Raw genomic sequence first — 27,943 nt, forward strand, 5'->3', positions numbered from 1 at the left:
GGTTAAAAGTTTAGAGTGTGGGATGTACATAAACACAGTTATTCAGTTATTTCTGATTAAACTAAAATCATGACAAATTCACATAGTTCAGTCAGGTGAATAATATCTCTTTAATGACATTACTACATGAACAGGAGTCTTTAATGACATTACTAAATGAACAGGAGTCTTTAAAGTTAATTTCCATTTTAAGAAAATAGCATACAGGCTCAAGATCAATACACTTTTTCCTTGGCTGATGAGCTCAAGGCACACAGTTAATGTTGATCGTGTTACAGGATTTTGTACAGGAGTTTGGCCTGTATCTCAGAGACAGTTTTTCTAATATAAAATTCACATTACAAATATAGGCACCATGATATTTACAAATCCTATTGATCTTTTCAGCAGGAACTATACGGTGTTACTCCTCACATGAAAATACAAAACTTAGCAGTAAAAAATAAATAAATAATTATATATATAGTCTTTCAGTGCAGTTTTTACAGGTTCAGTTCCTGAGATTCAGAGTTTGATCAAGAAAACAATGGTGATATTTCATGGAGCGAACCTTGCTTTATTTGAACCACCTTTCTTAATGTGCTCAAAATTTTGCTATCGTTCGCCATTAAGTTATGAATGAATGTTCAAAAGGCATTTTTAGTCACAGATAAAAAAAAAAATCACACTGGATTATTGCTATTCATGGCAAAATGAATGTTTGGAAATGTAAACTGATATTTCCTGTGTGTGTTTATGTGTGTGTTTTAAAACCATTTTTTGTTAGTGTGAACATGCCTAAGACTTCTGCACAGAAGTGTATGCCAGGTTTCTTTTCAGGTATATGCTGTCATGGCCAAAACGGCAATTATACTTGTGCAAGCTCTGGTTACATTATCATGGCAACTTTCTCCAGTTCTAAACGAGTTGATTGGGAACTGCATATGTATATTCTGAATACATGTAATTGAGCCTTTCCACATTTCCAGGGTACTCCAGAATTGTCAACTCGGAAACTACAACAAATATTAATACGTTTTGTGTTTCCTTTTGGACCAATAGCAAAATAAATAAAAAATCTAGAGTTTCTATGATTTTACAAAAGAGAAAAAAAGATATAGTCATTTTAATAAATATTGGACTGCAAGGTTTAGAGCTTACACAAACAGAACTTCCAGAATCTGAAAATACTGAATACATTCAGTTTGACCAAATTGAGTGCATATAAACATACCTACTCTGGGTCTCGCAGTGTAAATGCTACTGATGATTGAAGGAACAGCAATACTGGCAATAAAGAGAGATATCCTGAACTGTTGCTGTCTGGTTCCTTTATCAGCCTCTAATAATCCCTCAAGTTACACACTGGAAATCCTAAAGTTAAGCACTCTTGGTTTCATTACTGGCATTGTGATTTACTTTTGCACTGGTATTGGTACGAACTCCAAATATTTTGGTATTGTGACACTATTTCCCATTTGAGCAATGAGATTTATAGCGGATCTTCTTCCACTCCCCCTTTTTTCTTCATTAGGGATGTGCCCGAAGACTAATTCTGAATTCAGAAAAGCACAGAAAATGGCAAACAAGTGACATGATTAGGCTTGCTGCGCTTTTCTGTTACATTATAGTACATCAGATTTCACTTTATTACGCGAACATAGTAAGGAGAGATGACTGACAGGATGCTGTGATGTATTTGTGCAACAGATCCTGAGTGTCATTGACATATCTAATCTTGTAAAAATGTGCAGAAAGCAAGTGCGCATTCAAACGTGACTTCAGTAACACTTAAGAATACTGTTTCTTACTTACTGCATAACTAATAAGGAATAACTAAAGTACTATGTAATTCTGCATTAGCAATTAAGTCACTTCTGTTAATTACTGAGGAAGATGTGTTAACTAATCAGTATGTAATATAATTTAATGATTGTGTTAAGTAACAGTTAGTTAATCAATAACTAATGAATTATGTCATACCTCCTGAAGAACTACTATTAATTATCTACTAATTAAGGTTCAAGAAAAATAACTAGGTAGTAACTACTGAACAGTAATACAAAACTACATTGAGATGTGGCCCTTATTTACTAATGTTATTAATAGTAGTAGTATTATGGAAATACAATTTTAACAAATACATATACATATTAAAGAGGTTTTTGCCTGTGTTTTTGTGTGTGTGTTTTGTAAGAAATCAACTTCAGAAATGAAGCCCACTAAAGTGCCTTGCAATAACTAACCTCAAATTAGTTTTTATATTTTATACACAGTACTGTGTGTGTCTGTTTTCATAAGCATAGAATGCCATTGGAGGGAATGTGGCCAAATACATGAATTTACTCAATGGCCATTGCCAATCATGGCCTCCTAATAATCCCCATCAACTGAATTGGCTCTATCACTCTTATCTCCTCTCCACCTAGCTGGTGTGTGTTGGTTGGTGTGTGTGTGTGTGTTGGTTGGTGTGTGTGTGTGTGTGCGCGCGCCCTGGCGCCATTGTACTGTGTCTGCCGTTGCATCATCTAAGTGGTGCACACTGGTGGTGTTTGAGGAGATGATTGTAAAGTGCTTTGGGTGTACAGTAGTACATATGAAAGCGCTATATAAAAGCGCTATTAGTTATGCAGTAAGAAAAGAAACCGTATTCTAAAGTGTTACCGTGATTTCATACCCCGCATATTGATAGTGGCTTCCTGATGCTTGCAAATTATATATAATTACCTATTACCTATTAACTATACAATTGCAAGAGAATGCATAAGCATAATGTTTTCCTCTCATCTCATATATTTTACATTATCTTGTCTCTACTGGGGTTTGGTAGAACCCATCATTCACTTCCCAAAAAAGGTATTTAACTTCAGGCACATCCCTATTCTCCATAGGGGCTATCGCACTAGAGGAACCTTTTCATAGTTCCTAGAACTATTGCCGGAAGTACCTGTTTTTTGGCATGTTTGTACAGCAGGAACTTGGAATGATTCCAGTTCTAGAAACTCTAACTAATTTAGCTCCTACTTAGGGTCTAAATAGGGTCTAAATCAGCACTATAGGATCTATTCGTGACATTAGTGTACACTGATTGGCTGAATGCACGCAAAACACTAGCACCTGCCATTTTTAAAAAAAACCCTGTGTAAACAGATTATAGCCCATGTTCTGGGGTTCTCAGCACTATCACAACGTAAAAATAAAAGTCACAACAACAAGTGCGGCTTATGTCACTTCAGAGTTCCAACTGGCGGTGCGATTGCAACTAGGAACCATTAGTTCTCGGGGAACCACTCTGGTGGCTAGTTCCTATAACTACCCGGTGCGAAAGTCCGTCATGTTCCCTTTCAATGATACTTAATGATGTCTCATTAGTCATTGATGGGATCATCAGCCGGATGAGGGGACGTCCCACTAGCAGCAGCCAACAATGGATCATCAGCCGGATGAGGGGACGTCCCACTAGCAGCAGCCAACAATGGAGCATCAGCCGGATGAGGGGACGTCCCACTAGCAGCAGCCAACAATGGATCATCAGCCGGATGAGGGGACGTCCCACTAGCAGCAGCCAACAATGGATCATCAGCCGGATGAGTGGACGTCCCACTAGCAGCAGCCAACAATGGATCATCAGCCGGATGAGGGGACGTCCCACTAGCAGCAGCCAACAATGGATCATCAGCCGGATGAGGGGACGTCCCACTAGCAACAGCCAACAATGGAGCATCTGCCGGATGAGGGGACGTCTCACTAGCAGCATCCAACAATGGAGCATCAGCCGGATGAGGGGACATTCCACTAGCAGCAGCCAACAATGGATCATCAGCCGGATGAGGGGACGTCCCACTAGCAGCAGCCAACAATGGATCATCAGCCGGATGAGGGGACGTCCCACTAGCAGCAGCCAACAATGGATCATCAGCCGGATGAGGGGACGTCCCACTAGCAACAGCCAACAATGGAGCATCTGCCGGATGAGGGGACGTCTCACTAGCAGCATCCAACAATGGATCATCAGCCGGATGAGGGGACATTCCACTAGCAGCAGCCAACAATGGAGCATCTGCCGGATGAGGGGACGTCTCACTAGCAGCATCCAACAATGGATCATCAGCCGGATGAGGGGACGTCCCACTAGCAGCAGCCAACAATGGATCATCAGCCGGATGAGGGGACGTCCCACTAGCAGCAGCCAACAATGGATCATCAGCCGGATGAGGGGACGTCCCACTAGCAGCAGCCAACAATGGATCATCAGCCGGATGAGGGGACGTCCCACTAGCAGCAGCCAACAATGGATCATCAGCCGGATGAGGGGACGTCCCACTAGCAACAGCCAACAAAGGAGCATCAGCCGGATGAGGGGACGTCCCACTAGCAACAGCCAACAAAGGGGTGTCGTTCTGATTAAAGAAGAACAAGCAGATACACAGAAGGTAAAACAAATGTTCAGTATTAATGATTCAGAACTCTCTTAAAGTGATAGTTCACATAAAAATGAAAAATGTTTCATCATTTACTCAGCCTTATGTTGTTCCAAACCTGTATGAGTTTCTTTCGTTACAAAAGATGATATTTTGAAGAATGTTGGAAACCAAACATTTAACGGTAGCCAGAAACTCAAACAGATCTGGAACAACATGAGGGCGAGTAAATGATGACAGAATTTTCATTTTTGGGGTGAACTATCCCATTAAATATGTCAATTATTATTGGTGTTTCTGTGATGATTTCTGAATGAAACCACACATACTTTCAAACATAAAGAGTCAGTGCTCTCAGTATCTCACCTGATCTTGACCATTGCATGGTGTTCCGTTTCCTATTTGAACAATAACAACAAAAACACATATTTTTACAAAGTTTTAAAGATTCTGTTTGCACAATAAATCTCTTATTTACATTACGTACCATTAACTAGATTGCCATTTTTTATTATTGGTTTAGATCTCCTTTGGCAATAGAAAATCCCAACTGCAACTGCAGCCAGAACCACCAGAACACCAACACCACCAACACCACCACCAACAGCCACAGCATTTATCTGAGATGCAGCAGCTGAAGACAAAGCTGAATCTGGAACAGATGAAGACAGACAGTCATTATTATTGGAGAGCAACTGATTAACCCCTCCACCAATAATTTTAATTAATATTTACACCTTTCTACTTAAAGTATAAAGAGATATGTAATTGATTTAATTGATAAATGTTGCCATCTGGTAGGTTTTTGAGCAGCAGCAGCTGAAACAGCATCACAGTACTGTGAGATCAACAGGAACCAGCATTGTTTCAAGAATGGGTAAGATGGCGCCGTGTATAATGTTGGCTGGGCATCGCTCTTTGTTGTATGTTTTATTCTTTCTGTTTTTGTTTGTATGTTATATCAGCCCTAGCCACTCTCTTTGGACTTACGACTGCCAAACTTTACTTCACATTCACTTAAAGGGATAGTTTACCAAGAAATGAAAATTAGACCATGATTTACTCACCGTCAATTTTTTTTTGCACTTTTATGGACTTCAAAACGGCCATTTACTGCCGATTGTATTTGTCTGAAAGGAGAATGTTATTTACACCTAGTATTACTTCAGGGTGAGTAAATTATGAGATCATTTTCATTTTTGGGTGAACTATCCCTTTAATGATAGCTGATCTTACACAAAGCAGAAAATGTTGCCATCATGTCATGTTTGCAGCTAGTTCAGAATGTGGCAGCCAGGCCAGCCATCTCTCCTGTTTTGGCCTCACTCAGGTGACTGCCAATTGACTTTAGGATCAAATATATCGTCCCTTTTAAAGCAGTGCATGGAATGGCTCCTGCTTGTGTGTCTGAGCTTATCACCAAACATATAGGTCTTAAAGATCAACAAGCAAGTTGCTTGTTACTATCCCACACACACATTTAAAGTTTAAGGGTGATCAGACATTTGCCGTTGAAGGTCCGAGACTAGAATTTAGAGTGGATCACAGTTGATAGACTTTTTGGGTTATCTTGTTTTATGATATTTTATGTAATTGAATGTTTGTCTGGTCAGCATCTGCAGTTGTAAAGTGCTTTATAAATGAATAAATAATGAATGAACACTCTAAACAATGCTGGGTTGCTTCAATCAGTGGACTGGGAGGGGTCCTGTACCCCCCATAAGGACCCAAAAAATAAAATAACCCATGGTCCCCTGGTTTTTCAATAACACTACAAACCTAACATATGATGTAATTTATAACAATAAAACTTTTTTATTTTATTTTTATCAAATGCTACTATTTCATAAGAAGCTACTCCAAATTAGATTTGCGTCTGAAAAACACACTCAAGTGCGTCACAGGCTGTTTTCTGAGGGAATTTACAGACCGCAATGTTGCTGTGTGAAACTGGCAGAGTGGATCCTCATTTTCATGTCATGATGGTAAGATATAAATTCTCCTTGTTTTATGATAGTTTTGTATACCTATTTTACTGATACTGAATAAGTATTCATCTTAAAACAGAACAGTCACTAGATTATTATAATCTGGATCTGCAAGTCGTATCTTGCGCAATGCTATATAGCTCACTATCAGACAGTTGCAATTAGCCATCTAACTACAAAAATTAAATCTTGATTAGAGCTAGCAACCCATTTTGAACTAAACAAATAATTTTAAATCTAGTAACCTACTCAATAACAGCATTAATTTCATTAGGGACATTACTAATGAAGATGTTCACTGATAAAGCCTTTTTTTTATTTTGTCAACGATAACAAAGACGACTAAGTATATGAATCATGACAAAAAGATTGTCCCACATAACTCTTTTTGGAAGAGGCTATTTACATGAACTCCGCCCACTAATGTCTGGTTGGGCCAGACAAAAGCACAAAAAAGCCTACTGTTCAAGTAGGCATAAAGACTGCAAATGTGTGTAGAACTTTTGATTACTTGATGGAACACACTTATGTTTACAAAGCTTTTATTTATTTATTTATTAATTATATGCACGCGCTTTCAAGAGGCCAAGACAGCAAGTGTAGGTATTTAACAGGGGATGTGAAAGAGTAAAGGAGAGCGGCTGTGTTTATGTTCGCTTTCGTCTTCTGCGTTTTGTCACAGCTGCTCTAATCGGCTGATGAATATGAATGTGCATCTGTCCTCCAGGTATGAGTTTATTACTGAATATTTCATTTATATCCGCTTATCAACCGTGGAAGTGGTGTTAGTCGCAATTTGTGTTATTTCAGTTAATTGTGTTATTTCAGTATGTGTTACAGCTGTTGAAAATAGGCTGAGTATTTAAACTTCCAGCTATATCCCGGTTCCCACAGTTGTCATTTGGGTGGATAACATCCTTTCAGTGGCGTCACATGTAATTGTGTTAACATGTGTAGTATAGGCAAAGAGTATAGAAGAACAAGAGGCGAAACTCTGATGCTTTTTTGGTAACAGCCACTAGGTGGTGCTTCGGTAGCGCGGCCGCGCTGTAGGTTGACTGCCCACACAATCGCTGTGTGTAATTTTCATTGCCAGGTAATACTTTCTACAAATTCCTTGATTTCTGTTATGATATGATCAACTGATGATTTTATTCTCATGAATTGGATTTTGAATTATTGCTTCATTACCTGGTCAATAAATTGTAGACGTTTGATTTTACTCTGATTAACTCTTGAGTTTGTTCTCCCGAGGAGATTATCGGATTCGTATGCTCCCGCAATTCTGCGTCAGATTGGCGACGACTAATACTTTGTCACTATTTCAAGTGTACTTGCTTTGTAGAGACGGGGCATTCCGTTTAGGGGTAGCTAACGTGCTGCCTGACCAGCCTAAATTTGGGTACGTCTATTTTACCTCTGTCTTAATTTAATGAAACTTTAGATAAGTGTACGTGAGAGATCACGGGCTTGGCCAGTCTAAACTATTATGAGGAAAGTATCGTTGGTCAACTCATTCCTATAATAGGGCCAAAACCTCTACTAAAGTATAACTATTGAATTAAGTTCAAGTGTATGCAATTCAAGGGGACTAAAAGAAAAGTATCTCTGATTGTGTTTTGGGTGAATCCGACCGTCTGAGATATTAGTCAAAACCTCTGTTTAGTGACGAAACTGACGAGATTGTGATCGTGAGACCCGCAGAAGATGCGAGGACCTCTAAGCAGCATAGTTTCCTAATCTGAACGGGTAAAACGTAATTAAAGAGTTTCAAAAGAATAATCAAACATTCGCTCACTTTTAATGATACCCAGATATCATTAAAACCCTTTTCATTTATGGAGTCAGATGAAATAACGAGTCAATACATATGAGAAAATGTGTTCCATTTAATCTTGTTGTGTTGCGTAAAAGGAAAGACAGTTACGCACAGAGACCTTCACCTGTATTATTGGAAACCCTCATTGGACCAATAAACAGGCTTACAACACCATCTAAAACTGATCGGATTCCAATCGGATTTGCATAAAAATCGGATTTGGACTGACAATCTGAACGAGGCTTTAGTGTCTGAATTTGAGTCTTGAGTTTAATGTTTTAGTTTAAATTGGTTTATTTTTGTTTGATAATATTATGAAACATTGTATTGTAGATTTTTATGTTTAGTTCCATTCATGTTGTAGTTGGTATTATTTTGAGTTAAAGGTAACCTGCTGTTCTCTGTCTTTTTTTGGTGTGTAATTGATATAAGATTATTGTATTAACTTTATGTGTGTGTTGAGTGTTATTTTTATTTTAGGAGCTGGGCAACAGTTCCTCTGGTGGTGTTTCTTCATTGTGTGCTGTGGTCTGCAGCATGCACTGGGTTTCTTTAATTGGTGTGTGAGTGTGTTATGCAGATTAGGAGATCCCTTATTGGAGTGTCCTCCATGTAATTAGGCCACAGCTTAATCATGATGTTTAAATGATTTATGATTATGCAAGTCGGTCTTAAAATTGATGTGTGAGGTTTTTATCCTTTCTATAAATCTAAACCTTTATAGTTTTAATGGCTTTCAAATAATGTTTTTGTATTATTTGACTGATACGTGTCTCCATGCTTTCCTGGCCACTGGGTAAGGAACCTGTGTAAAGTCTCATGAGGAGATTATTTGGTTTGGTTTGGTTAAACATATTTTGCAAAAATCTGGGGCGGCAGATTTTTTTAAAGGTTTAAAGGGGGGCGTGACCAAAAAAAGTTTGAGAACCACTGGATTAGAGTTAGGTGTAGAGAACTGTGATGGGAATAAACGGCGTTTCTAATGGCGTTATTTTTTTCAGTAACGATTAATCAAACTAATTACTGTTTCCTCCGTTACAACACCGTTACCGTTACTGACAATAAAATGTGGCGTTACTATAATTGAGCTCACTGAAGCAGTTTTCATCAGAGTAGGCTCTCTCTCTGCCATAAGACCAGCAAAGTTTTTTCTCTGGTGTGTGTGTTTATGAGGTGCCGGACTGGACAAAAGCGAAGCGAACGCCGCGAGCACGACAGTGCCCAGTACCCAGTGTGCAAGAGAGGCCGAGTGTGTCCGAGAGAGAGCGACATTGCGCGAGAGAGACGAGGGTGGCTGAGCATAATATAGTTTGTTTATAAATAAATTACACATTTCAGCATTAGAATATTCTCTGTAGCCTATTGGTATCATCTGCAACGTTTTGGTTATAAAAAATTAAATCTAAAGAAAACCTGCAGGGAACTTTCCTTTCTTAGTTTGACAGGTTGTGAACACGTGCAGCAAACACACCTAGAATATGGCTGAAATAACCTCTGATGATGACGTTCTCTGTAGGTTATACAAGTAAAACACAAATAATATTATTTATTTTTGATACATTGTTCAGTATTATAATGAGAGCACTTCTTGTTAAACGGTTTACTTTTGCGAGGAAGAAAATACTTCAAGTAGGCTACAGTATGTCTACCAGTTGTGAAGTTGTGTGTTTTATGTTTAAAATTTTTAATTTGCACTACAAAGAGTGTATGTATATTTTTTTATTATTATTTATTCATTTTTGGTACATTTCTTAAGAATAATAATTTATTGTTAGACTTATTTGTTGGCCAGTTGCGGTCAGTGCAATAAGTATTAAAAGTTCTAAGCCATCTATTGTGTTTTATTGTTCCACTATAGTAATGATAATATTTACAATAATATATTGAATTTAATAGGTGTCTCTCACATTGTCCCACAGCAACATTAAAATAGTGTAAATTAGAGTACAATGTTTAATAACAACAATTTATTCTATTTAGTGTCCATTTCATTAATTTAATATATTTAATATTGGGGGAATCCAAGTTATTTGAATTTTTATTATCTTTTATAAAGCAACTCAATAGTTACTTTCCCTGGAAATTAGTTACTTTTATAATGATGTAACTCAGTTACTAACTCAGTTATTATTTGTGAGAAGTAACTAGTAACTATTAGTACTTTTTGAAAGTAACATGCCCAACACTGGTAAAGAAGGCTTTATATTTCCAATAGCTTTGACTCAATTTGTACACTTGTTTCAACCCATGTTTGAGTCAAATATGGACAAAAATATATGGGATATGGGAACCCAGCATTTTTAGAGTGAATGAATAATTGTTTAAATGAAAGCTGGCTGATATTTACATTCTGGATTTTAAGTATTTCACTGCTAAAGTGAAAATGCACTGAATGACTAAATGAGACTCACCAGTGACAGAAACACTGAAGCTCCTTATGATGCTGAATCTGCTGTTGTTGATCTGTAGTTTATATTCTCCAGAGTCTGTGTTTCTGGTGTTTGTGATGGTCAGAGATCCAGTCTGATTATCCAGTTTCAGTCTGTCTCTGAATCTCTCTTTACACTGATCATCTGTACAGATCTTACTCAGATCTCCAGTGATTTCAGCGATGAGAATGGCATTAAAATACCATGTTATTGAATCATTCAGTTTTCTTATTACACCAGTGTATAAAGTGACAGATTCTCCTTCCATCACTGACTTTCTCTTCATTTTATCTCGTTCAGCAGCAGAAACAGCTGAAACACACACCAACAGATGATTGGAGGATTTTTTGCTGAAGAGATTAAACTCCACAACAAAAAACAACTGAATATGAAAGCAATAAAAAAAAAATATTGTCTATTGATTTTCAGTCTGAAAAGCAATGTTTATCCACATTTTGGACTTGTTTTAGTCCCAATATTACATCATAAAGAAAATTTTCCATCAAATCCTGTTGTTTGAATCCCCCCTGGTGAACTAAAACAAATCACTGAGTCTGATGTATTTAAACAGATGATATTATGAGAAACTGAAATATTGACAAGAACAAACTGATAAAAGTAACAACATGCTAATGGAAAAACAAAAACTATGTTGAACAACATTTACAATTCCAATTTAACAGTATATTTATTTTTGAAGAAATTATCTACCGTATATACTGTTTTCAATTAATAATGTATATTAAAGGCACACTATGCAGTTTTCCGTTTTTGTCAAACAGCGACCCCTAGAGTCTCTGTAGAGTAATTGTATTTAACGTTTCTGTTGTAAATACTACTCACGGAGAGCGTCTCAGCACTCACAGCCTGATTTCATTGCTGGTTTTGCCAGCGGTGTCCACCCCCTGCTTTGCTATCGGGATACTACGAGTTTGTTTACCATCGAAAATGATTTCGAAGAGGTTATATTAAGATACACATCTTGCATAGTGTGCCTTTACAAGAATGCAAAGAGGAAAAAAAATAAAAACTGTATCTGAATCTCTCATTACACTGAACTTTAGGTTTTGTGTCCCAGCTGGGTTCTACACTTATTTGGTTCCCCTGGAAACATTTCTGTTGTGGTCTGTATTATTTGGAGCGCGTTTCTATGGTTGGTTGTGTTGTGAACTTTTGCAGCACATTTCTGTATTTGGTTGTGTTGTTAGTATTTGGAGCACATGTGTGTTGTGAAACTGATGAAGATGTTTTCTTAATTTGTGGGTGTTTTTTTTCTATTTGCATGTGCTGTCTTCAGTTGCAGCACGTTGAGCTCTCTCGGCCACCGTACATAAAGCTTACACACATTATTATTATACGCCTGTTTAACCGAAGCTAATTCGAGTGGTTTCTCCCATCCCCATACAATGTCACTTCTCTGTGTTTTACGGCCCTGATGAGAACGTCGGTCTCCTCGGTTGTGAACCGCTCCTGGCGTGCGCCTGGCGTATCCGCCGTTATAATAGCAATCCGCCATGGAACAAGTGCGCCTGCTCTTAAAGGGAATGTGAGATGATGCTCTGTTTAGTTTATTTCACGTAATGCCCAAACAACACCTATGAGTAATGTAGCTACTTCAGACCAACCCATTTTAGATTTGCGTCAGGCGCAAGAGTCATTTATCCCGCAGGTATAATAGCAACAGCGCCCGAGACCCGCCCACAAAGTTACTAGCGTTTCGCATTTGATACTTGCGTTTCAGATCGTTAATATAGGGCCCATAGAGTGTATAGAGAAGATTTTTACTTAAATTATGATTAAAGTCGACACAAAATCAAAATTGACCCCATTTACTTCGTTAGCGCATATTACTAGTCTTGTGGTGAACAATTAATCCGTGCAAGTTAATACACAGAAAAAAATTGTTTGCCGTGGTAATCTAAATCTGCAAATCTCTAAATCGTTTAATCAAAATCTGTAAAGTTACTTCCGGTCTGGAATGGCGTTCCTTCTCTGATGACGTCAGTTTGACTGCTTGGGTTGAAAGCGTTAAACCACTCCCCTCAAACCGTTAGTCTGCTATGAGCAGAGATGGAGAGGAGGAGTGCTAAAGTAAAACCCTGTCCTCTATTCAATATTATTATCACTACTATCACTTGGAAATACGTCACAACACTGAATAAAAGTCGTTTGCAACTTCCGGTTCAAGGGGACTTTAATGAGGACTTGACTCAGATAACATACTAACTGCAGTTGCTGGTTCAAACAGATGCTGTAACAGTAGGCCTACTGTACAACCACTGCACTGCATGGTTTCATGCAGCTACTGTACATTACTCACACCTTCCTGATTGCACTGACCTTTAAACACATTAGTAATCAAAGACCTATACTTCTGACTGATGTGACTGAAATGCACAAGACACTCTTTTAAACAACTCACCATTGACTGTAACACTGAATATCCTCGCAATGCTGTTGCCGCTGATGATCTGTCCTTTATAAACTCCAGAGTGTGTGTTTGTGATGTTTGTGATGGTCAGAGATCCAGTCTGATGATCCAGCTTCAGTCTGTCTCTGAAACTCTCAGTGCCAGTATTACACTGAACATCTGAACAGATCTTACTGAGATCTCCAGTGATTTGTGCAATGCGAGTGCCATTAAAATACCATTTAATCTTTTCTTGTTGGTTTCTTTGAACACCAGTGTTTAGGGTGACTGAATCTCCCTCCATCACTGACAACAGCACTCTATCACTGTCTGGCTCAACAGCAAGAATACCTGGAGAGGAAAAGAACAGTTTATTATAAACCAAGCAACATTATACAACATGAAAGTGCTGCGGTATAGTTTTTTTTTTCCTCCAGAAAATAAAGATTGTAAATATAGGATTATGTCTGGAATCTGGATTTATAATGGAATACATGCAAACAACCCCTTTCGCCTTCAGAACTGCCTTAATCCTACGTGGCATTGATTCAACAAGGTGCTGAAAGCATTCTTTAGAAATGTTGGCCCATATTGATAGGATAGCATCTTGCAGTTGATGGAGATTTGTGGGAGATTTTGTTCCACCACATCCCAAAGATGCTCTATTGGGTTGAGATCTGGTGACTGTGGGGGCCATTTTAGTACAGTGAACTCATTGTCATGTTCATGAAACCAATTTGAAATGATTCGAGCTTTGTGACATGGTGCATTATCCTGCTGGAAGTAGCCATCAGAGGATGGGTACATGGTGGCCATAAAGGGATGGACATGGTCAGAAACAATGCTCAGGTAGGCCGTGGCATTTAAACTATGCCCAATTGGCACTAAGGGGCCTAAAGTGTGTCAAGAAAACATCCCCCACACCATTACACCACCACCACCAGCCTGCACAGTGGTAACAAGGCATGATGGATCCATGTTCTCATTCTGTTTACGCCAAATTCTGACTCTACCATCTGAATGTCTCAACCGAAATCGAGACTTATCAGACCAGGCAACATTTTTCCAGTCTTCAACTGTCCAATTTTGGTGAGCTTGTGCAAATTGTAACCTCTTTTTCCCATTCTGACATTCAGTTTGGAGTTCAGGAGATTGTCTTGACCAGGACCACACCCCTAAATGCATTGAAGCAACTGCCATGTGATTGGTTGATTATATAATTGCATTAATGAGAAATTGAACAGGTGTTCCTAATAATCCTTTAGGTGAGTGTATAGTCTATATATCTTAGCGTCAATAATTATCACAGTTTTTTTGCAGTGTGCAGCTCTGAATAGAATGTCACATTATCATCTTGAGTTTATATCACAATTCTGAGGAAAGAATTGCAGGAAAAAGACAGAATAATATCGCAATTCAGATTGTTTTTTTCTCTCAAAAATGTCAGATATAAACTTGAAATTGCAAGAAAAAAGTCAGAATTGTGAGACAAATTTGAAACTACATTTTTAACTGATTTATTCAGTTGTTCTGCTACCGCAGAACTGTCATTTGGTGGAGCTTATCCAGCTTCTCCTCGCTAGATGTCCAGCGAAAAGAAGTGAATGTAATTTGGACCTAATGGGTGGGGCTAGAATAGCAACCATAACCCTAAACCTAACTACTGGACAACTCTATGGCTGTGTCCGAAAACTGATAAAAGCTGCCTTCGGTCGGAAGGCATCAAGGCACGTCCGAATGCAATGTTAGTTTCACTTCCTGTCTCCTGAGATCAGCGCCGATCTTACAAATTGTACACTTTGTCTTCAATAACAAATGCACATCAATAGACAAATAATACTTTGTACAAAATACTATTGTATACTATAATGTATTGTGAAAGTATACAGTAGGTACGGAAAGTATTCTGAATACTTAGGACCATGTGATATTTCAGTTTTTCTTTTTTAATAAATGTGCAAAAATGTCAACAATTCTGTGTTTTTCTGTCAATATGGGGTGCTGTGTGTACAATAATGAGGGGAAAAATAACTTAAATGATTTTAGCAAAAGGCTGGATTATAACAAAGAGTGAAAAATGGAAGGGGGTCTGAATACTTTCCGTACCTACTCTACTTTCAATGAATTGTTACAATTATCATTTCCAGCACACAGTTAAAATATACCAAAACATATTTTTAATTAAGTGCAAATAAATAGGCTACACTATTTTTTAGAAAATATACTAAAGTACAATTATTTTAAAGCGTGTTAAAAGTTGCATTGTGCAAATAGGTAAAACTATGATGCGAATATACTTTCAATATATTTAAAGATAATACAATTTTTATATTTGAACGTTGAACGGCTCTGATTGGTTCTTATGATAATTAGATCGCCTCACACCTCAGAGCTTCAGTTTATCGGATATGTTGTGCGTCATCTCTACAAATGTTACTAGATACATTTAAACTGTTATATACGTGATTGTGGGAGACACCACTCGCTGCAGGCTGTAGCACGATGACGTAGCTGGATCAGATCCAATACGTACTGGATGGTGGTGTGTTTTGGCGACGTCACAGACGCATGCGCAGTACCAATCTCTGGGTTATAATGCACATGTGCTGGTCTTAAGTGACATGTATGCTCAATATTGTATTGAAATGATTTTCTAACCTTTGTAGTAGTAGTAGTACTGATAAATAGTAATAAGTAATTTATTTATATTATTGATGAATAAGTAATTATTTACATAAATGTGATGCTTATGTTATCCTAGTTTTTCTATATATACATGCAAAATAGTTCATTTTACAACATTTTAAATCACATGATTTTAAATCTAAATTTGATGGATTAATAGCATGTCGTCATAGCAATTTTTTTTTTTTATACGTGTATATAGAACATTTTAAAATTAAGCCATTTTATTCAGGTCATATTTGCTGTTGAGTGAAAGCAAAAATGAGTCAAGTAATTGTCTCTGTAATTTTAATCCTAAAGGTACAATACAATAAGATCCTTAAACAACTTAAAATACCAGTACACATTCAAGGGAAAGTGCAAATATAAAAACAGTATCAAGAAAAGAAATATTGTCAGATATCAAAACTAAAAAAAAAGTGCTTGATGATATTTTTTCTGGTAAGAGTTCCTTCTATAATAGTTAATTTTTCCACAGTGATCTGTACATATAGGGTTCCTCTTAATTTGCTGTTAAGTGTCAACACGCAAGACATGTACGTACATAAAAAAAAAAAAAAAAAAAAAAGATTTTAAGTTTAATATACAAACTGATCACAGCAGTCAGATCAAGCAGTTGTCACTCAAGTGACCATTTATATTTAACTTTATAAATAGTTGTCCTTGGGGCTATAGTGATTGCTGTCACAGATGAAGCAGTCTGCTGAGCAGTAACCTTCAAAGTCTTTGGTCGAGTAAAATGCACAAATTATTCCTTTCCATCTCCAATATAGCCTGTCGGGAAGTCTTTAAATAAGTCCCAACAACAACGGCAACTAGTCAGTTTATATGGCACTCGATAGGCTACATCTCCTTGTAGTCACTGGAGAATGCACTCCATTTGACAACACCAATCACAATCTACTAGTGCGCATGCATATATGACGTCACCAAAACACACCACCGCACATGCGTGTAAAAGCGCCCAGTATGTGTTGGATCTGATCCAGTTACGTCATCGTGCTACAGGATGCAGCGAGGACCTCTCAGTTTAGGTGAATCATTTATCGGAGCGATATTAATCTCTCAGGTTTCATTAAATATCTGTTTTTCTTTTGAAGATAAACTAAAGTTTAAAATGGTTTGGAACTACTGAAGGGTAAGTGATGACAGAATTTAGAGTTTTTTTTACTAATAAATATAAAACGTAGTATGTGCTTTTTTTTTAACCCAGCTTCAAATTTGCATGACGTGTGACTTTTGGAACCTGATTGAAAACATGTTATATATATAACATTTCTATTCATTTTACACTGAATAATGCAATCTGAAGAATTCAAGCCGTTCCCCGCCCTCACTATCCTTTCGAAAGGCGACAAAAATTTGGAAAACAGAGGATTCACCAGTGTTTTTGCTATGTACATTAGCCAAAGTTTGAAAGTAGTGTCCCGGCCCGCCGCTGCTTCAGAATCGGGTCGGGGCAGGCGCAGGCTGACACACAATAATAATCTACACCGGTCACCATTACTTTGTTTGTACCCACATTCTCACTACACGCTGTTCTGTTGTCAATAAACACACGATGCCATCATGCTACCGACGTTTACACACTCTCCCTCTGTGTGTGTGCTACGACTCCTGAGTGACGTCGCCGGGGTCCTATGAGGAGCTGGTAGCTGCCTCAATCGTGCCGGAGCAGACCGGTAACCATAGTGATCATATACCATCTATGACTGAGCTGAGTAAGTGATTTTCTGAACTGAAAAAAATCGACTGTATAAATGCCACATAAAGGCAATGAAGAGACAAAAAACAATCACCTCGTTTTTTCAAAAACCAAACAAGTGAAAGTGAAAGTGACACGTGATGGCTAAGTATGGTAACCCATACTTGGAATTTGACCTCTGCATTTAACCCATCCAAGTAAGTGCACACACATTAGGAGCAGAGTAGTGAGTAGTGAACACACACACACTGCAAACGTGGATACACACACCCGGAGCAGCGGGCAGCCTTGAGTGGCGCCCGGGGAGCGATTGGGGGTTAGGTGCCTTGCTCAAGGACACCTCAGTCATATTACCGGTACTGGAATCAAACCAGCAACCTTTGGGTCACCAGTCCAAATCTGTTACCATTAGGCCATGACTGCCAACAATGTAAGTACATCCTGTTGACTTTCCCAGATGTGGAAGATTAGATCTGTTAAGGGGAATAGCTAGTCTGACAATAATGGCAAGAAGGCTTTTGCACTTAGTAAACACAGCAAAATGTGGAGACCATAACGATGCATTTAGGTGAGTGGACAGAGGCAAATAATGAATGAACACAAAAAGAATAGTTGGATAAATCAAACAATTTATCATCGTCGTCATGGAAATAATGTTTTATCTTATCATTTAACCCATTGTACTGTATTGACTGAGGTATGTTCACTGTCATGTAAGCCACTATAAAAATTATTATAATAAGTAAATTTGTGAGGTGCAAGGTTTATGCAAACAACAAATAAAGGCCTAAATAAACTTTTGACATCCTCTTATAGCAGGAAATCATGTTTTTTTTTTTTATTATATGGACTGGAGCAACGGAGGATATAGATTCTTAAATTATGGGCTATGAAAAACATTTCTTAATATGTTATACATCATTTGAAAGATATTTCTAATCTATAAATTGCAACAAACTTGTAATTAACACTTAAATTTAAAATTTTGGGTTATTCATAGACATTTTTGAAATAGTAGTTTTAGCCATTAATTCTCAGGAATATGTTGTATTTCACATTGTTGTGAAATTCTATAGAGGTATAGAGGGTTAACTGAAATTATGAGATTTAAAATGTTGTCTTTCTGGCCTGCAGGCAATTTCTGATGACAGTAAGGCAGGCCCTAGTCCAGAGGTCTTCAATCCTGCTCCTGGAGGGCCACTGTCCTGCAGAGCTTAGTTCCAACCTTAATCAAACACACCTGAATCAGCTCATCAAGCTCTTCAGGACACCTGCCTTTGTATATTCAAGCGATCCTGAAGAGCTTGATGAACTGTGTGTTTGATTAGGGTTGGAACTAAACTATGCAGGACAGTGGCCCTCCAGGAGCAGGACTGAAGACCTCTGCCCTAGTCAGTCAAGAGAGGATCTGCAGGAGGGCAGCCACAAAAAATACTTTGCTGAAGACATGAAGTTTTGGTGGGTGATTGGCATACTAGTCAAATAACAGTCTGATCATGCATTGCTAGTGGTGATCAGGTAGGCCTTTGTTTTCCTTTGTTCATAGTTGTTTATCCATGATTTCAAATAAGAATCCCCCAATGGCTTTTTAGTGCAAATCATTAGCCCAAATTACGCAAAGTAACTACTTGAGCACTAGTTAAAGCCCAAATTACGCAAAATAACGAATTGAGTTTAAATCATTTGCTGACAGCTTGGTCCCCCCCAGTTAAAAAAATCCTATCTGCGCCACCACTGCTCGATGGTGGTCTAAAGAAAGATTGTACCCAATAAATGCTTTACTATGCACGAGCTCAACACACAATGCAAGAATAAAGGAAATAAATATAATAACATAAATTACCGTCAACAACCACAAAGCAAACAGAACTTGTACAAAGTGAAACTGCTCACGTTTTTTGTTCGCTTTGATAGACCGGAAGAGAGACTGTAACAAATAATGTCTTACCATGATCGAGTAAAAATGAACCCAATGAGATCAAAATAAACAGAAGCTTCATTTTCCCTACTTTTCGTCCGAAAAAACAACAAAAAACAACCGTCTCGCTCTTCCGCATTTGGCGAATGGCGACTAAAGTGAAACCAAACTGCAGAACCATACGTCATAGCAGTCTGATGCCGGAAGTGGGCGTAGGCAGGCAGCGAATTTATATATATATATATATATATATATATATATTTTTTTTTTTTTTTTTTTTTTTTTTTTTTTTTGCAGGGTGGTAGCATCCATAGATATAGGGTAGCATCGAGAGTAAAAGAAATGGACACAGCGACCCCATTGATTTCAACGGAGAAGACTGAAGCCCGATTATTGCACTTCCTGTCTGATGGCTGAGCGACTGCGCAGGCTCAAACTGAGCGTGACGACAGTCTGACAGTTGTAAATCTTCTAGTAGCTGTGCCAAGACCCTTAAAGATTGCTCCTCTACAGAAATAGAGAACATCCCAGTTAAACACCAATTAACATATCTAGGTATAGTAATTTGTAAAAATGAAAAACAAAGGAGTCAGTTAAATTTTGAACCAATTATTGAGAGAACAAAAAATAAATTTAATTGGTGGTTAATGAGGGATATATCAATAATTGGGAGGGTATTATTGTCAAAGGCGGAAGGTATATCTAGATCAGTATATACATCTTTATCATTAGATGTGCCTCCTAAGGTGATTAAGGAATTAGATAAGATACTTTATGACTTCATATGGAGAAAAAAAAACACATTATTTAAAAAAGGAGGTAATATGTAACACCAAAGAACAAGGGGGACTTGAGGTTTTAGATTATAATACACTTAATGACACTTTTAAAATTAAATGGTTGATAGAGTTTTTGAAGAATAGAGAAAGTCTTTGGAACGTTTTTCCAAATTATATATTTAATACTCTTGGAGGCATAGATTTTTTGTTGAAATGTAATTTTTCTGCTGACAAAATTCCTGTAAAATTTTTCACAGACAAGCCCTGCTAGCATGGAAATTGGTATATAAACACAATTTTTCACCACACAACTATTTCATATGGAATAATAAAGACATACTTTTTAAAAACAAATCACTATTCTATCACACTTGGTTCAATGAAGGGATTATATTAGTAAGACAATTGGTTAATTCCAACGGATATTTGTTATCATATACTGAATTTCTACAAAAATGTAAATTACCAGTTAAACCAAGAGAGTTTGCTATTGTTCTTGACGCGATTCCAAAGAGTGTGATTTTACTCTTAAAAAACGCTGATTCAGTGGAAATCAACATGGACAATATTTGTGGTAAAATTTTCATTGATAATGTTGATGTTTTACAACAAAAATGTAGCAATATGATTATAAGGAAGGCTCTTGGTTCTGTGTCTTTTCCTGCAGCAAGATTCTTTTGGTCTTCTTTATTAGGTGATATCTCTTGGGTTAAAGCATGGAAATTACCAAATAAGTTTTGTGTCAATAACAAAATTAAGGAAGTGTCTTACAAAATACTTCACAGAATTTATCCTGCTAAACATGTTTTGGAAAGATTTAATCTTAATATTTCGTATACTTGTGAATTTTGTGCACTAGAGAAAGAAACAATTTTGCATCTGTTTTTTCACTGTATTTATTCAAGATTATTTTGGAAAGATTTAGAAACCTTTATTAATAAAAAACTGAAGTGTATGATGGAAATTTGTGTTTTTGATGTGTTTTTTTATACTCAGAAAGACAATTTGGAATGTAAAGAACAGCATATTATACAGTTATTTATTTTATTAGGAAAATACCATAGACATAAAAAGAAGTGGGCTCAAGGTAAACCAAATTTTCCACATTTTATAAATGACTTTAAATTATATGTACATCTTTTGGAACAAACTAAAAACAAAAAAGCAATGAAAACATGCAATGCTTTGAAAACACTGGATTTTATGTAAAAAAATAATAATATTATTTTTTATTATTTATTATTACTATTATTTATTTTTTTCTTCTTTTTTTGGCAGTTAATGTAATATTGTGAATATGTGATACCTCTGTTCTTGTGGCATTGAATAATAATAAAAAATAAATAAAAAATAAAATAAAAAAAAAGTAGCTGTGCCAAGATAAATCTGAATCACCTAATTTTGTAGAGACGGCGAGTGTGACCTGGAGCAACTTTTGGTAAGTATTCTGTAGTGGTGGGCAGATCGAGGCTTCGTGAAGCAATGAAACAGTTGAACCAAATGTGCCATATTGTGTCGAGGCTTCGAATCAATCCGACACCCGTCTCAACGGTGACACCTAGTGGTCACTTGCAGGTGTTGATCTGAAACAACCTTGACAACGAGCCATTAAATTTTTCTTTTTTTTTTTCTTTATTATTGTAGCTATTTTTCTAATATGTGAAGCTTGTAACCTGTAGACTCCTCACTGTGCAGAATGTTATTTTGGTCCTGAAAAATGAATATTAATAAAATACATCAAGCCACAATGTCTCACTTTTTTAGAGATTCTTATGAAAAATATTAATTTCTCTTCTTTGGAAGGACTTAGCCTACTTTTTTTAACAGATAAATTCTCCAGTCTTTGAAAAAATCCTCTCACAAAAACCCACGAGGTCAAGATGAGTTGACTTCACTTTTTATACAGATGTGCGATTGTGTGGTCTGTTCCCGACCCTGTCAATCAAACGCTGAATCGGCGGAGCACGCCACCTGTCGAAACACTCAGAAGCTTCATTTAGCCGTAGTCACGTGACATGGGTGTTTTGAATCACGCTTCGGATCAGTCTTTCGAAACATCTGCGCTTCGGGATCTCGCAAAGCTTCGGAACGACTGTTTCGCGTCAGCCATCCCTAGTATTCTTCTGATTAATTATTTTGTCGTTTTGCATAGTATTTATTTATTTTAAAATTTAACACCAGTACGCCATATTAAGTTAATGCATAATATTAAGAAGTTATGTAAAATGATATTCAAGAACTTGTGATATGAATTCTACCCAATAGGTAGGCTATAGGCTATGTAAGGAGATAAAATACTAGGCTACTAGACACAGGCTAATTATTGCTAACTAAATAGCTAGTTAACATTAGTAACATTAGTAATTAAACTTAAACAGCTAATGTAAGTCGAATGTAAGTTAAATGAGTCATATTTATTTAACCGCCCAGGGAGCGCATATTTTAAATATCATTTAAGCACGGTGAAATTGGGCATTGGTAAAGATAACATGCTTGCTGGGCACATAATTAACATGATTAACCTTACTTAATGCACATGATGTTGTATAATATAATAATAATTGTCGCCGAATATAACCACAAAATGGCGTTAACTGTTATCTACATCGCAAGAGAAATGGACGAATCAGTCATAAAAAAAGTTATTCAGTAAATCGGTTTGGACAAAAGCGTCTGTTTTGGCCTGTTAAATAACATATTTAGATGGGCAATAACGAATGTCACCAATAACATCTATAACTAATGGTTGCCATTTTTTATTTTTCTTTCCTCATAGGTTCAAATACTAACCTTTTTAGCAGCATTAAAGGTGTTCAGCTAATTATTCAGGTGAAACTCGAAAAATTAGAATATCGTGCAAAAGTTAAAGTATTTCAGTAATTCAGATTAAAAGGTGAAACTAATATATTTAGTATATAAAACTATATACATATGCATGATTATACTTTTCAGAGGGCTGACATTTCTGTATTTAAAATATATATTTTTTTAATTGATTTCATGTAATATTCTAATTTTCTGAGATTTTGAATTGGGTTTTCATAAGCTGTAAACCATAATCATCAAAATTATAACTTTTGCACAATATTCTAATTTTTCGAGTTTCACCTGTATATAATTAAGAAATATAGTGTAAAATATGGAAAGCAACACATTGACCGTAAGAGAATAAAATAATAAATGAACCTTGTATAATACCTATATTGTCATTTTTTCTGTTTTGTTAGGATAGAAAGAAATCAATGGCCTGTGACAAGTAACTTGTGTGTGTTAAAATCTGTTTACTGACACTGACAAAACAATGTTTTGATTGTGATTGCTGTATGCTATTAACAGGTCCAGTGATTTGGATCATGGGCAGCAGTCACATTCGTCGTGGGGAAGAGAGGGCCAGAGAGACCATCGGGGCCAATGGCCTAGCGGCCAAGGTTGTCTGGTTTGGCTGGGGTGGACTTCGATGGCACGGACTCCTTCCTTTCTTTATTTTGATTTTAGAAAATAAACATGATTATTTCATCTTACAAATCAATTGTTTCTTTCACCTGCATGTCTTATATATAAGTAAAATACTTAAATACTGTTGAAATCAGATACTCTTACTGTATTTTTACTCAAGTATGGTTTTCAGGTAACGTTACTCTTTACACCTCTGCTTAGGCCTATATAATGATGATTCAAATAATCATAATCTTGCATTATACTGATGGAGACAGTGGACTTACCTAAAAAAGCTTAACTCGGAAGAAGAGACTTGTCTCTTAGAACACATGTATGCTACACAGCAAGACATTTCGCACGAGGGACAATATGCTAGCAACAAGTAAACACACTCCTGTCTATACGGTAATGTCTCTATTGTGCGACAGAAAGTCGCGTGGTTATGACGCAATCGTTAGCCTATTTTTTACAAACATGGCTTCTACGGGGCCATAACGTAAGATACAAAGTAATGGAGCCTTTTATACATTGTCATGTTTCTTTAGAAACAAATAATGGGCAAAATCTTTGGAGCCTCAGATGTAAAGTTATTCGCTGTCAAAGTGACGCCAAAATGAATGGGAGTCAATGGAAAGCTAACAACAGGTGAAGTTCTGCTACAATGGCGGCTCCCGCGAGGCTTCAACTTCCGGCTGATGGATTACCCCCTTGGGTGGTAGCGGAAGACTCATTAATATTCATTAGGGAAGTCATCCCTGATTGGTCTGATGACCTACCCCTAAACCTACCCGTCTCTGGGGTTAAGACCAATCAGGGATGACTTCCTTAATGAATATTAATGAGTCTTCTGCTACCACCCTGCAAAAAAAAAATAAAAAAATTGCAGCACGGCATTGCGCTACTTCCGTGTTTTGGAACATTTCAAAGTTTAAAACAAAGTTATTATAAAGAATTTTTTAAAAACTATTAAATTGAAAAGATATCTTTAAGATATATCTTTATATATGAAGAGTTCATGCAAAAGCCTCTAAGTGCCATCTGAAATTTTCTTCTAGAATGATCATTTTTATAAAGCTTGTATATTTAAGTTAAGTAATTTCACTTAAATGACAATTAATAGGTAATTTGCATTGCCATTTAAGTGAAATTATTTAACTTAAATATGAGCTTGATAAAAATGATCGTCCTAGAAAATAGTATAAAAGATAAGAATTATGTTTTGTCCTATTAATGAAAGACAATATACTACTATTAACAAATGTTAAAATTATACTTTATCCATTTGTTTTGTTGAGTCAAATGATTTAACAATATAATTAAACAAAACTTAAAACAAACAAAAAAATTATGCAATGAAAACAAAGCTTGAGTATTTGAACATTTGATTTAATTGAAAATAATTTTTAATAATCAACCAACAATTATTTTCATAGACCATACACAATTATATGATGGACTGAAAAAAAAACCCAAAATAATTAATTTAAATAAAATTAGTTTTTTTTTCTCTGAAATATCAAAAGAATCACACACTAGCTTTACCTGCTCAAAATAAATAATATTAATTAAACAAAAATACAAAATTGAACTAAATAATAAATAAATTATATAAAACAAAATCAAAGACATTAAGTCACAATGTAAGTCGCTTTGGATAAAAGCGTCTGCCAAATGCATAAATGTAAAATAATATCTATTTCCACTGTATACTAAAAAATAACTCCAGGGGCCTATACCATGAAGCCGGTTTAGGTGCCTAGCCAGCTATGTTTCAGTTTAGTTTGCGTCAACCCTGGGTTTTAGGGACCATGAAAGTGGTTTGGCTTTTAGCAGTGTATATCGCCATAGTAACTTATGCTCCACAGCTAACCTGGTCCGGGGCAGGTTATGTTCTAGTTAAGAGGTTGCAAACTGAACTTGGACCAATCAGCTGTGAGCAAAGTGACACGTCGTCTGCGATAAAGTCACTCCACCTGTTTCTACTCCAAATTAAAGGTCACTACATAGCAAATGATTTTTAAAGACAAAATCGTCAGGTTTTTAGTGATGCTTATTTAGAATAATAAATGTGTATGATTTAGATATTATTTATGTAATTATGATACCCTTTATCAATCACACATGTACAATTTTAGTTCATCAATTATTATTACGCAGTTTAAATGAATAAATATGTAAAGGTAATATATATACGCTTTAGCATCAATAGATGAAGCTATAAAATGACTACATGTGAGCTTAAATGTTCAATTCTCTCTATACCTTTATCAGCTGTATAAAATAACTTCACAACTTTTACTTGCACTGATATACAGTAGCGAGACTTTTTCTTTTAGTTGTCCTCTTCCATAGACAGCTGTTTACTTCTTGCTGTGTAAATTTGTTTACATTCTTATTATTTTAATAATTCTATTTAATAAGTGAATTGCGCTGCTTCTCTCGCGAGAAATTAATCTCAGTTTCACTCTTTCTCAACATGTGATTGGCTGTTCACTACTGATGTCACACTTAAACTCCTAAACTCAGGATCAAAGCCTGGGTTGACAGAGAAAATTGATGATCAGCATCATGGTACCAACAAAGCCTGGTTGGATTGGTTTGGTTTTGTCAACTCTAAACTAATCCTGTAACCCTGAGTTTGTTCAACTACCCTCATGGTACAGGCCTCAGATGTTTACCTCCATGAACAACAAGATGGTTCTCACTGCAGAACACAAAATCCAGGGGGAGGAGTTGGATCCAGATCCAACTCCTCCCACCTTACATATACCCAAACCTACTCATCTCCACCCCTTAATCCCTAAACCCACCCTTTATATCTGGATCCAACTCCGCTCCTGGATCTCATGTACTGCATTGAGGTGCTACTGTGAACAACAGCCTTTTTAAAGTGGATTTTAATTTGATTGTTTGTCCCGTCTTGTCGGTTTAAAAATACTGCTATCACAAAAAGGGCAGTGAAAATTTCTGCAGCATGTTGTGCATTGCTCCAAAGGTGGTCGCGCTAAACCTCTCTGAATTGTTATGTGGTTCTGTATGGGGTTAGATTTCGGTCACAATTCTGCGCGCACAAGATCACATTTTGAGCGTGCAAAAGGGCATTTTGCACGCGCGTGAACTGAGTTTTGCAGAGAAATGTTCGTCTCGCAGATAAGAAAATATTTTGAGCGCACGAAAATCAATTTTGCACGTATTTGGATGTGCGCAGACGTTCTCTTTTGCATGTGCAAAGTTTCACTTTCTTGCTCCTCTCATACCAGCCCTGAGCGCTCTCTGGGATGGGTATATAAAGATGGGTATATAAAGGACATGGCAGATCAACAGAGGGCATTTCACAAGACTACATCTCTGGAGACAGGGTTGGCTCTCTGCAGTCTGCCCATCTTCTGTTTGAACAAAGATATGATCTTGGGTTCGTTTACCTCTTTTAGGACTGTAGCTTTCTTTCTCCATCCAGTAGGCTCCTCATCTCTAACTACATCTCGTTCAGAAAGAGGTTTCAGTTGCAGAGCTCCCTTGTCATAGTATTCTTTCTGCTTCTCTTTAAGATGTTGCATCTCTTTCAATGAAACACTTTTGTTGTCTGTTTTCAGGGATCATTTTGGCAGTGTGTCACACAGTTTACGATTCATCAGTAACTCACCAGGAGATAATCCACAATTGAGTGGAGAAGAACGGTAACTCAGTAGAGACAGATTTTCATCAGAATTGCTTGCCGCTGCTTTTTTCAAAAGTCTTCTTTACAATTTGTACCCCTTTTTCTGCGTTACCATTTACCTTTGGATAAAGGGGGCTTGAAGTAGTATGCTTAAAGCCATACTGTTCTGCAAACAGCCTGAATTCACGACTATTATACTGAGGACCATTGTCACTTTGCACAATATGAGGAATTCCATGCCTTGCAAAAATGCATTTCATGCGTTGAATCATGTCATTTGATGTTGTATGACAGAGCTGTTCAACTTTAGGATAATTGGAATAATAATCGATAACCACCAAATAGTCCTTAACATTCAAATGGAAAAGATCAGTTCCTACTTTTTGCCACTGTTCAGTAGGGTGAGCAGCTATCATCAAAGGTTTAACCAGTTTATAATGATGACTCAGAGAGATGTCACACTGACTGATGTATTTCTCAATGTGCACATTAATTCCTAGCCAAAAAACAGCTTGTCTAGCTCTTCCCTTGCATTTTTCAATACCAAGATGCCCCTCATGAATTCGATGAAGCATGTCTTGGTGCATTGACACTGGAATGACAATTCTGTTTTTTTCTCAACAGCGTGCCCTCAACCACATTCAGTTCTCCCCTTAATGGAAAGTACTGTGGACACTTGCCTTTAATCCATCCATAACGAAGATATGCAATAAC

At 36.8% G+C, this 27,943-nt stretch overlaps 1 protein-coding gene across 1 annotated transcript; it reads right to left on the minus strand.

Annotated features, from left to right (window-relative positions):
- Positions 1–91: 91 nt before the first annotated feature.
- LOC143734840 (uncharacterized) lies at positions 92–19,529 on the minus strand. The gene is made up of 6 exons (XM_077225243.1): positions 19,385–19,529; positions 13,059–13,397; positions 10,619–10,948; positions 4,888–5,052; positions 4,767–4,798; positions 92–4,379 (listed from the first exon to the last, which is right to left on the minus strand). The coding sequence occupies exons 1-6, from the start codon at positions 19,491–19,493 to the stop codon at positions 3,348–3,350; spliced, it is 2,007 nt and encodes a 668-aa protein (XP_077081358.1). The 5' UTR covers positions 19,494–19,529; the 3' UTR covers positions 92–3,347.
- Between the last annotated feature and the right edge of the window lie 8,414 nt (positions 19,530–27,943).

This window comes from Siphateles boraxobius, unplaced genomic scaffold, assembly GCF_051911475.1.
Source record: "Siphateles boraxobius isolate OS27281-9 unplaced genomic scaffold, OSU_SipBor_1 13, whole genome shotgun sequence".
NCBI lineage: Eukaryota > Metazoa > Chordata > Actinopteri > Cypriniformes > Leuciscidae > Siphateles > Siphateles boraxobius.

What these genes read in the sequence shown, in the direction of transcription:
- LOC143734840 (XM_077225243.1), bottom strand. Translation starts at nt 19,493, where the DNA reads ATGCGGAAGAGCGAGACGGTTGTTTTTTGTTGTTTTTTCGGACGAAAA. An exon ending in ATTCAGTGTTACAGTCAATG is followed by an intron (nt 10,949 to 13,058) that starts GTGAGTTGTTTA and finishes TGTGTGTTTCAG; the next exon opens with CTGTTTCTGCTGCTGAACGA. An exon ending in AAATGGCAATCTAGTTAATG is followed by an intron (nt 4,799 to 4,887) that starts GTACGTAATGTA and finishes TTGTTCAAATAG; the next exon opens with GAAACGGAACACCATGCAAT.